We start from the raw sequence: 12,030 nt of genomic DNA, 5'->3' as shown, positions 1-12,030 counted from the left end.
AGATTTACTGCTTGTCTTTTGGCTTGTCTTGCTCAGTGTGTGTTGAGTGTATAGTGTGCAGACATACTGAATGAGTACGCAAGGCTGCAATAGTCTTGGAAAGAGCCAGCTCCCACAATTCTTCCACATAAGCCCTGTTTACCAGGCCCTGCGTGGTGTGCAAGATGTGGTCCTCCACTACAAAAAAACTACAGGACATAGACAAAGAAAGTTTATGAAAGAGTACTTTACAACATCATACTGTATGAAAACATTTCATTAAACTACATTACTAATATCCCAAATGGTCACACTGAGGCTGTCCAGCACCCAAAGGAATCAGAGTCATCAAACAGGCCAGCAACATTCCCAAAAAAATCCCAGACATCTCACTGTGCGAGTGCCCTGAGCCTTTTTTGTGTAATTTAGGATGTTTGCAAAAGCCTCCATTCCAGACACCGGCCTTCCCAATATTCCCATCCAGACACTCGGAATAACACCAATCTGCCAGTCCACATCTCCAGAACCATAAATTCTAAAGCTCAGAGAGTTTTCCGGCAGCACTGGGATGGAGAATCAGGAAGGGCCAGAGCAAGGGAAGTGTTTGGCAAATGGGAGGGTCTGAACACTGAGCCAATAAAAGGATTCAGCTGTTTTAATTCTATCCTGTGTTAAAAACATTATAAGCATCTATAATTGATTTTCAGTTAATTTGGCCATTCAAAATAAAACGTACACTGCACTTACCCAACAATTTGATTGAAGTAGCGCCTGTATCCCTCTAATGTTTCATGCTGGAGAACACAGGAGAGAGGAAGGAGAGTTTATGAACAGTCAATTGAGCAGTCAACTATAATAAAAAAAAAATTTTTTTATTTTTTTATTATTATTGCTGAAATAAACTAGATTGACCTAAAACATTTTTATTTCATTTGCTTTAGAATTCATTATTTCTTTGAAACATTTTTACCTCTATAACCTCAATAAGTCATATTTCTGATCAAATAACAACATACTTGTACAATCACATTAAGCAAAGGTCTTCAACACTTTAATATACACTACCAGTCAAAAGTTAGAGTTAGTAAAATTCTTTAATGTTTTTGAAAAAAAATAAATAATTATGCTCACGGATACAAAAATACCATAAAACAGAACTGTTTTCCATTTTAATTTATTTTAAAATCTAATTTTGAATTTTCAGTACAAAGTTGAAAGAAAACCTTTCAATATGCTGATTTGGTGCTCAAGAAACAATTTTTCTTATTATCAATGTTGGAAACAGTTGCTTAATATTTACAATATTTTTTGGAAACTGATTAAAAAAATTTCAAAAGAACAGCAATTTATTTGAAACAGAAAACTATTGTAACATAGAACATGTCTTTACTTTGACTTTTGATCAATTATTATTTGTCCTTGCTTAATAAAAGTATGAATTTCTTTAAAAGAAATCTTATTAACCCTAATCTTTTGAACAGTAGTGTATACCTGAAGTATTTTGTAATGACATCAACACTGGGTGCAACGGAGCTATATTTTAGCAGGAACGATGGTTCAGCATCATTTTCCAATCGTTGTGCAAGCTAATGAAAACATCTACACTAGAGGTCCCCATTTGAATTTTCAGGCCCTAAATTAACTATAGCTTGGTGTCAAGTTCATTGTATGCATCCATGTCAGCCAAGTATAAATTTGTATGTTATGTAGCACTAATGACTTACCACCTCACAGTTCCTGAGAGTTTATGTCAGGTGATGTTAGTGATTGGGGTGGTGCAGTGAATATTATAGGAGGGTGTCAGACAGACAGTTAGACACGGCATGTTCTCAGGCGGTGTAAGGGCGTACCATGTTAGAGTGAGGCTGCAGCACGAGTCTGGCCTGTTTCCGCCGCTGCTTCCTGTAGTAGTTCTCAAACGTGTCCCGGGCACCCTGTGTAAGGCAGATACACATTCTAAGCACCTGAGTGACAATATGGCTCTCAATTTGTGTGAACAGCTCTATGACCAATGAGCATCAGTCATGTAAGACTTGTGTTTACACCAGAAAAGCTCAAGTTGACACAAGAGAGGGAAGGTAATGACGGAGAGAAGCAGTTGACACAGGAAAACAGATTTCTACTTGTAGAGACCAAGCTAAACTGAAAAAAAGAGCATATCGGGTACTCTCTCTTCTAATCTCATAGTATGACTCAGAATACAGTGCAGCAGAGGCTTGTGGTCTAAAAACAAAGGCACTCATTCAGCGCTTAAAGACTTGACCCTTTTCCCAGAGTCCCAAAGTGCATTTCCTGTCCACCTCACACAGAATGCTATCAAAGTCTATAAGGGCATGACACCAACACATGCACACACGTCCCAGTCAGAAAAGAGCGCAAAAACAACAGACACGCACAGAGAGACAGAGATAAAGACAGAAAACAGCAGCAGTACGGTAGGACTTATCACTACCTGGTCAATTTATCTAGATGGAGCGGGTGACTGTAACTCTTATAAAAGGATAATACAACAGGACAAGACTTGACCAGCTATAACACTGCACGGCACACTAACAGAGCTTCTCATGTGTCCACAGGCAGACTTGAATGTCAATTGATTTCAATAGAATTTGACATACCACAATACATACCACACATGAAGTCATTGCAGACATAAACATGGTTCCTTATTTGAATATAAGAAATGGGCAAATGCACATTTTAAATATGCTCTACGTTTCATAAAGAGGAATGAAAACACAATGAGGTCTGACTCACTTGCAAGGAAACTGCAAAAAAATAATCCAAATGATTTCTGGAAAGAAATCTAAATTGGATAACTGTAAAACATCTTTGCCAACGAATATTGATGGTATAAGCGTCAATATTTAAGTCTATTTTATCTGTGATGTTAGTGCCTATTAATAAAGACAAAGCTGGCAAAATAAATAGCATGGATAATTACCGGCCTATAGCTCTGGACAGTATTCTAATCCAAGGTCCTAGTGAGGACTTTACTGAATAAGTTGGAACAGTTTGCCCTGACAAATGACAACCAGTTTGGTTTTAAACCTAAACAATGGCACAGATAGTATGTGTATTTTTGCTTTAAAGGAGATTTTAGATTTGTATAACAAGCATAATTGCACAATTATTATTGTGTTTTGTTGATGCCTCTAAAGCATTTGATCGTGTACCGGTAAATCATAAAAAAAATTCTGGCTTTTTGGTATGATCATCAGTCAATGCATGTAAAATGGGGTCTCTGTGTCTGCTCCATTCAATGTATGCAATGGAGTTAGACAGGGAAGCATTTTGTCCCCCTTTCTCTTTAATGTTTATATGGATGATTTATTGAAGCTGCAAAACAGCTGTGGAACAGGTTGTAGGGTTGGTAACACTATCATCAACCACTTGATGTACGCCGACGTTTTGGTGATTTTCTGTCCATATAGTGCTGGCCTTCAACAGTTATTGAGGGTTTCCTCTCAATATGGCTCAGACTTTGACATTAACTACAATGCAAAGAAGAGTAATGTTATGATTGTTAGGAACAGGGAGGACAGGAAACTATAATGTCCTGAATTTTCTCTGTCTGGTATTGTCCTTAAGGTATGTGATGAGGCTAAATACTTAGGACATTATATAACTGATGACCTGTCTGATGATTAGGACATTTATAGACAGTGTTGTATGATCTATGCACAAGCTAATACGTTGATTTGCAAATTTGGTATGTGCTCAGGATCTGTGAAGACTGCACTTTTTAGAGCATATTGTACCTCTATGTATACTGCCCATTTGTGGCGGCATTACAGAAAGAGCAGCATGCAGAAACTCAATGTAGCATATAATGATGGAATGAGGCTGCTACTTAAGGTGCCACGATGGAGCAGTGCAAGCCAAATGTTTGTCGGTGTTGGCGTGCCCACCTGTTCTGCGCAATATCATGTACAGTTATATGTGTAGGTTGTTAGACTCTGCAAACAGTATCATTTCAACACTGACAAACCTGGCCCTAAGTTCAGTCAGGTTCTTCTCCAGTATGTGGAACCATTGGCGTTTTAGCCTATATGTAAACACGTGATTTTTTTATTTGTATTTGTCTGTGTTATTGTTTGTTTTTTGGACCACGTGTGTCCTTAATAAAGCTTTGATTGACTGATTGACTGATTGATTGATTGATTGATTGATTGATTGATTGATTGATTGATTACGCTGTTAAAAAAAAAAGTAATTTTTACAGAAGAAAGTAAAATGCTACAGTAAAAACCTGGTTTATTGGTTAACCGCAAGTTAACCATTTAAATTATAAATGGTTCAACATCACACTGCAAATCATTTTACTGTAAAATACTCTCAAGTTTGTTTTTTGCAAGTACATACTATGTACTATTGCATTAATTAATCGCATTAATACAGTGAAAAAAATTCAAAGTCAATTCCAAGAAGTCCCTGTGTGACACTGTTCTTATTTTTTATAAGTAACGTGCATTAGGGTGTTTTGTGATATATTTTTCTGTAATTAAGTTAACTGTTTAATGCATTTTTTTAGTGTCATGCATGTTACCTTGATGGTGTTTTGTCTTCGTGTCTATGATCCTGTGCACCGTCTATGTATGTTTTATAGACAGACCACTTACAATGAAGACTGATTCATAATGCAGCTTTCTATTTTACCACTTGTATTATTATGGTGGTTATTAGTACACAAGTACAAAGCAGGATTTGGTACTTCAAGTAGATTGGTATATTAACACTATGTCACTTAATGAAATATACAGTTGCAAAATATGCAGGCACCAATATGCCATTCTGTAATAATGGAAACATTGTCACTGTGCTTTTTACAGTGAATTTCTGATTTAATGGGATATTTTTACTTATTTACTCTACAGCGTACTGTACAGCATACTTATTATGCCAGAGTCTTGACTAAGGGCACAATAGTGATACTGAGACCCTTGAGGGTTTGAACTTACAATCATTCGGTTACAAAGCCCAAATAGTTTACAACTAGGCTACGCCACCAAGACCACCCAGATGTAATGATGTGAGAGGAAGAATAAGGTTTGAGAAATAAGAATTGGAGGAGAAAACAGTGGGCACAGAAATGGAAAAAGCATTATACAAATTTCAAATTACTTCAGAACAACCTGAAACAGGGATCAAACAGATACTATGCTTTGACCACAAAGGCCTTCAGAGTACAATGAAAGACAGAAGTTTGAACAATTCAGTGAGAAACACAAAAAGAAAGTATAAGAAAGTAACTTGTTCAACACTAAGTGCAACAACAACACACACACACACACGCATACAAAAAGTCTCTCACAAAAAGTGTTGGGAAGTCTGATTCATTTCTGATTCAAGATGGTTCATTCATCAACTTATAAAAATAAAAAAATGGATTCAATGATTCATAGCCACTCGCTTTAAATTATGAGCAGCTGCAGCTTCAAAGTAGCTTCCCCAAAACTGAACAGTCCGAAGTATGACTCCTGCACAATATACGGTCATTGATGAAACAGGCTCTTTGGAGCAGGATGTATATTACCTCAGAATCCTTAAAAAGAAATTTTGGAGAAGGAACAAAAAGGATGTTAGAGAAGGATGCTGTGTTCTGTGTGAAAGGAATTTAACTGAGTGTGTCCATCCTGTTGGCTATACATAATTTTGTGCGGTTACTAGACTGAGAAGAGCAGGTCTACCAACTGCAGTCTAAACTCAGTTAATCAAGTCCAAATGCTCCATCTCATATAGATGTTCCTTAACCTAAACAGTCAAAATCAAAGGAGAACAGTGCCAACATCTCCTTCTCAAGGGTTTCCTTCTGCAGCTGGCCCATCACAACCAGTCTCTGTTTTTACTGATCTGAACACAGACCAGAACTGTCAGAGAATGGAGACACTGTTCAGAGTTCCATCAGGAGCAAAGAGGAGGAGTTTGAGCTGGAAGTCAGTACAGGAGACTAACAGGAAAAGAAAGCCAGGAAGAATAGAATAGAATAGAATAGAATAGAATAGAATAGAATAGATCTATGACCGTTTTACACTACAGTTCTACAGGAGCAAACAGAGATAAGAGTACAAAGTGACCCCAGGAAATCTCCACCAGCCTCGGATTTCTGACATCATTAAATGTCTGCACTTGAGGTCACACGAGTTGAAAAGAAAAATGGCATTTCATTTTGGCTGTGTTCTGGCAATGTAAAAACAATAAGAGGTTATGGTAAGTGCAAGACCTTGAGGCAGAGAGGTCACACTTTCAACAACTAAACTTAAATATCACAATTCCTCTTTTCTCTGCCTTCTATTCTATTGCAGTCCACTGTTCTTTTAATTCCACCACTCCATAGGGATAATCTTTTTCCTCTGTCCATTTGAACTTTATTATCTTCAGATTCATAAAAATGTCAATTGTTTGATTGCAGTGTGAAGAAAAACTTAACACATTGTCTTCTATTTAAGTTTTTCAGCCAAACTTCACAAAAGAACAGGCTGTACCCTCCAATGGGCACTTTGACCTCTCTCTTGTCCTGTTCTCTTTCGCCATCCTTATTCTTTCCATCCCTCGGCTTGAATTTCCAACCAGAGTTCAACTTCCTGTTCCTCTGCAGCAGCTCCACACTTATAGTTCCAAGCCTCACAGTCATACTGTCTCACACACATGCAAAAAATAAAAAGCCAAGGTACACCGTGGCCGGGTCACGACCCCTTGGTATGAAGGAAACCCAGGTGAACCCCCTCAGCGCCTCCTGCCATCTGGAGTGCAGCCAGCTCAGGAGTCAGAGCAAGACCAAAAAAGCACCATTGTACATCTACAGGACCACGGTCAAAAACAAATTCTATATTTGACTTGTTTCCCTCCCTTCCACAAGTGTCTCTCTGTGCCTCTCACTCTTTACAGTAGCGTGTAGCAGTGTTTACATGATGTTTGTTTAAATTATCTGGAGTGATGTCACACTAAGGCCAATCGCCATATAAACATACAACAGTCTCAACAACTTCCTTCCTATGGGGGCGTTCAGGCCACTGAATATACAGTGAATGGGAAGTATCTGCCATAGGCGCATTGAAACAGGCGTTCATGAGTTTGTGCTCACCGTTTAAACAAAAAAGTTCTTCAGGGACATATAAAGTGCAATTCTGATTGTTTTTGTATAAATAAGCATTGTGATTTCCCAGGGTCTGAGGTGACTCAAGGGTCACCAGGGAAAGGAAACACAAAAACTCGAACATTCCTTCTTAAAAAGAAACACATCGACTCACTTATCGGGGCTCTTTTCTCATTTGTTTGCTTTTTTTCCTATAACCTCAAAACAGTGTGTGTGTGTCTCCCTTCTATGACTCCCTGGTCACTTTCAAACAACTCTGGTCCTTTACTTTTCCTTCCTTTCCTCTGCGTCCTCAGACGGCTCCTAGACCGGGTTTCCAGAGCAGCTTTGGACTGGTCAAAAAAAGGGCAAGACATGAACTCTAAAGGCTTCCTCTCTACCCCGAACCCCCAGCATGCCATTCTCACCAGCTTCCATTACAAAGACTATTGTAGTAATGACAGTCCATCTGCTCGCACATGAAATTTACAGGCCGAAGGGTCATAAAAGTGACATTCCACCAATTCAAACAATTCAAGAGTCTTCATGAGGAGCTGTCAGCACGTACACTCCGAAAACAAACACGTGCGCCCTTGTGTAAAAAAACAAAACAAAAAAAAACAGACATACCCACCCAAGCATGTAGACCTACACCAAATTCTTGGTCATATTTTGAAGCATACCACAAGAAAATAGTTTAAAGACTCTTGACTCCACAAATGTGTGTGTCTAGCAAGTTAATAGTTAATAAATTAACACTGACTGATGCATTTTTCATTACTTGTGACTGCGTCAAATGAAACATTTGTTTGTGCAGGGAACATTCCAGGGTACTTTTGGGTGGAGAACTTGCTGGTAAACTATGGAGCAGTTTCCACTGGCAAATTTCAGCAAAGTCATTGACAAACAACTGGTGCTAGCCGCTTAGATTTAAAAGACCAGCCAGCATGGATTAACAGATGTACTTAGCATAAAGAGATATAAATTAATGTAGGGTTGCATGATTTTGACCAAAAATCTAATAAAAATATTACTAGTGCTACAATTTAAAATGACTGTTTTCTATTGTAATATAGTTTAAAATGCCAGTCTAATATGCTGACTTTGTGCTCAAGAAACATTTCTTATTATTATCAACAACTCATAAAACGGTAACATTAACACATGAAATTTTAAAATGACCAACCTCTCATACACACACTAAAATACACATCCACATTTTCAGGAACATATGCTGAAAACACACAAGACATTCTCTACCTGAGAATAACACTGCAACAAAAGGCCTTGGGGAACAAAGTGAGGGTTATATGTAAGCGTGAGGGCCAGCATAGAGATTGTTTTCAGTCAAACCTGAAATAAAACAGAATGCAAATGAGAAATACTTACCAATACAGTGTAGATGTGTAAACAGCGATACACAGGAGAGAAGTCCACCAAGTCCTGCGCACCAGGAATCTGCAAAAAATACAGTCAGTGAGTCAGTGAGAGACACATAGTATCCTATACAAATAACCAGCACTAAAGCTGGAAGTCAATAAGGAAAAACAACATTAAAGATATTTTCAACTAGAATTTATTTAGATTTTCAAAGGTCATGAAATGAATGTAGTGTAAAATGAATGTAGTTTTACCACATTTAACTTATCACATTCTCTTTATTTCCCTTTGACTTGAGCCACCCTTGACCTTACCAGTATAGGAAAGACTCTTTTTCCAAAAGTAACCCAAACAAATGGCCAACTGAACAATACCAGCTTTGATCTGGCGCCCGCAAAATAGCAACCAGGGACATTCAAACCCGACTACTTCATGGCACCACCAACAATTAAACCAGAGAATGTGGAAAAAACAATTCAGTCTTGATGCACCACTGGGACAGTGCTGGAAATGTCTGCCCGGTTCAAGGATGGCGTGTTCACACCAACATACTCCCCTACAAACAGTTTACAGACAGGACGAAGGGGCACAAGGGGACATCGCTCAGGTGGCAAGAGGTCATTAAACGGGCACTGATCTGCATCTTTGGATACAACCGTTTCTCAGGAAGCCCCTCAGCACAGAGATTCAAGCAGATTAAAGCCTGGCACAAGCAGTGCTTCTCAAACAGGAGCCAGAAGAGGAAAACATGATGACGCACAGGCTAATTGAAGCTTGGATGGAAGGGAAGGGGGAAAGGTCAAACAAGAGGGCAAAAAGCATTAACCTTACCAGGGTCAGTTGAAGATAAAATATTCACTTATGGAACTATTGTGGAAATGTTTATGTTGATCAAACTGATATCAAAATAGTATAGTCAACAATGTTGCACCATCATGGAATTGGGTAAGACATTAGGTAAAGATGATAACTTTAGTCAACAATTACATTAACGTTTATTTAGCAAGTAACTTTTTGTTAGTTGCTTTGATATGAAAGTGTCTGCTTGGCATAACGCAAACGGAAAACAAAAGTCCATCACCAGTGCTTTAGTATAAACACAACAAGTGTCAATCTTGTGTTGCTTCAGTTTGAGCAAGTGAAAACACCAAAACAAGAAGTCACACACGCTTATCTGAGCACGTCAAAACACTGACTGTCTTGATTGTGTCATTTTAATTTGTCTCTAAGGACATAAGCGAGGATCATCCTTTCGCTCCGTGCCGGTGGTAGCAACAGCTGGGGAGCACGTCTTGCATGCTCCACACGTCTCACATTGCTGCCTCAGAGGAGCAGGGCAGGCCTAATGACACTAAACGACTGCGGAGCTGAGACGCTCCATTAAGAAAGGGAGGGGATCCTGGACTGGGCAGGCAGCCCAACAGCAAGTCCATAGGGATATTAAAGTAAAGCAGGAGAAAGGGACTGATGGAGAGGGACGAAAACAGAGACAGAGAAACTGGGATTTAGAGTCAATATTCAGAGATTCCATTAAAATATATATTTTTTAACTAAATGCTGACTTTAGATTTTTGGCTAATGTAGATAGAACACTGTACTAAAAAACTGTGACTGTTTTCCAGATCTAAGTTATTCATACAAAGGTTGAATCAGTTGGAGTGGTTACTGAATTAACCTGACTCACTTATTAAGTGATTAATTTCGACATGTTTAACTGAATGAACCAAGAACCATTACTGTGTTTTGTGGCTGGTTGTTTATTTGAATGAGTGTAGAAACATTTTTGATTTTAAAAAATAATAATAATTTAAATCCATCTCAAACATATTAAAAGAATTGTTAGCGGAATCACTAATAAGAATCAGAACCAGAACCGTTACATTCATTATGATTCCCACCCAAATGAAGGACTGACACAGAAGGAAAAAGAGCAAGAACAGAGAATAATACCCAAAGTCACATTTGAATGAAGAATTCTCTTTTTTTCTGGTTTCATAGAGTGCCTGTGCACAAAAGTAGCCTGCTTAACTGCTGAGGTGAATCTTTCCTCTCTCACCTCGCCCTCCTCTTCATACTCTACATCCAATATCCCAGAATCCTGTTCTGTGAAGGGGTTGCTTTCAGTTCTGTCCACCTCTGTGCCAGAGCGTGCTTCCTTCCGTATCCTCCGTCCACTCGCTGACCGCTGCTGTGATGTCACGGCATTGTCACGAGCGATCTGCACCTGTGCCTGGAAAACAAACACAGCAACATGTGAAGAGGAACATATGGTAGGACTTTCATTTTTTTCGTTTAATTATTTATTTATTTTTGCACAAACAAAGATTGATTGATAGATAAATAGATTACATTTGTTTGTTTTTTACAAGAATCCAAATGAAATTTGAATACATTTTAAATTACAAATAAAAAGTTTTTTTTTCTCATGACAATACTAATTTCTGCAAAGCTACTTTAAAATAAGAGAGAGAGAGAGAGAGAGAGAGAGAGAGAGAGAGAGAGAGAGAGAGAGAGAGAGAGAGTATTTTAGTATCCCACGATACCAAGAAATAACAAAGACTGAACTTATGTCAATCATTTTCCATGTGACATTCTAACTCAATAGCGATACTGTTCTACATGTTGACAAAGTACGTCTTTTCCCATTTGTGCCAACAAAGGGAAAGGCACCTGTGAAAGGATTTCCCATAAGCAAAACGTGAGAGTTCAGATGAGATTTCCTCAATAGAACACTATTCTTTAACTAACAGCGTCTGACGTCAAGACCAAGTTCAATGCGCACACAACCTTCTCCTTACAGACCTCTCAAGTTATTTAGTGGGGAGCAAGATTCGGGCATGGAGGGCTCTTGAAGCAGACAACAGAAAAAACTGCCTCTTTATTGAAAAAAGAAAACTCCATAACTCCAAAACGCCATTAGGACAAGAGAACAGAAACCAAGCAGCGACAATAGGATACAAAGGGGATGTTGTGGGCTTCCTGGTGGTTCCACAAAAAGGATTCAAGACAACACTGTTTATTCTGATTATTCTTCTCTGAGAATGAGAAGGTCCAAATGAGCTTATTAGACTACGCAAAGATTGAGCTCTCTAGTAGAGTCATGTGCGTCATTGCGAGGGTATATCGGATGGTGGCACATGAAGAGACCTTTGCAACTCAAGAATTCCTTCCCATGAAGAACATCAGATTTAAAGGACTTCATTACAGGAAATGTTGTGAACATTTCAACCCAGTCTCTTGAAGCAGACAAAAAAGGTAATTGAGAGAAAACTTCAACACCATAAGGGCAAAAGAACTGACAATAGGATGCAAGGTGGATGTTGTGGCTGCTTGATGTTTTCACAAAAAGGATTCAAGCCAACACTTTATCCTAATAATTCTTCTCTGAGAATGAGAAGATCTAAATGCACTAATTGGACTATGTAAAGATTGAGCATTGTCATTGTATTCATAATTGTATTGTGCTCCACTTATTTCTTTAAACATGTCTGAAGTTCTAGTCCTTTTCTAACCTCTAGTAGAGGCATGTGCGTCATAGCGAGGGTTTATCGGATGCAGTATGTTACAGTAGTGTGTTGCCTATTGTGCTTCATTGG

At 38.5% G+C, this 12,030-nt stretch overlaps 1 protein-coding gene across 4 annotated transcripts in view; it reads right to left on the bottom strand.

Annotated features, from left to right (window-relative positions):
* exoc6b (exocyst complex component 6B) overlaps nt 1–12,030 on the bottom strand; it is a 98,315-nt gene that overhangs the window by 58,806 nt on the left and 27,479 nt on the right. For 2 of the 4 annotated variants that reach the window (XM_084109060.1, XM_084109062.1), the window contains exons 7-11: nt 10,464–10,664; nt 8,444–8,512; nt 1,830–1,913; nt 727–773; nt 68–188 (exon numbers count right to left, since the gene is read on the bottom strand). In XM_084109060.1, the coding sequence (XP_083965186.1) occupies nt 68–188; nt 727–773; nt 1,830–1,913; nt 8,444–8,512; nt 10,464–10,664 (522 nt within the window). The remainder of the gene's footprint in view (nt 1–67; nt 189–726; nt 774–1,829; nt 1,914–8,443; nt 8,513–10,463; nt 10,665–12,030) is intronic. The other 2 variants (XM_084109061.1, XM_084109063.1) reach the window with 1 other exon arrangement.

Source organism: Abramis brama (assembly GCF_963993115.1).
Source record: "Abramis brama genome assembly, chromosome: 3".
In the NCBI taxonomy this organism is placed as follows: domain Eukaryota; kingdom Metazoa; phylum Chordata; class Actinopteri; order Cypriniformes; family Leuciscidae; genus Abramis; species Abramis brama.
The sequence above is the reverse complement of the archived record's forward strand: the minus strand, read 5'-3'. Positions and strand labels throughout refer to the sequence as shown.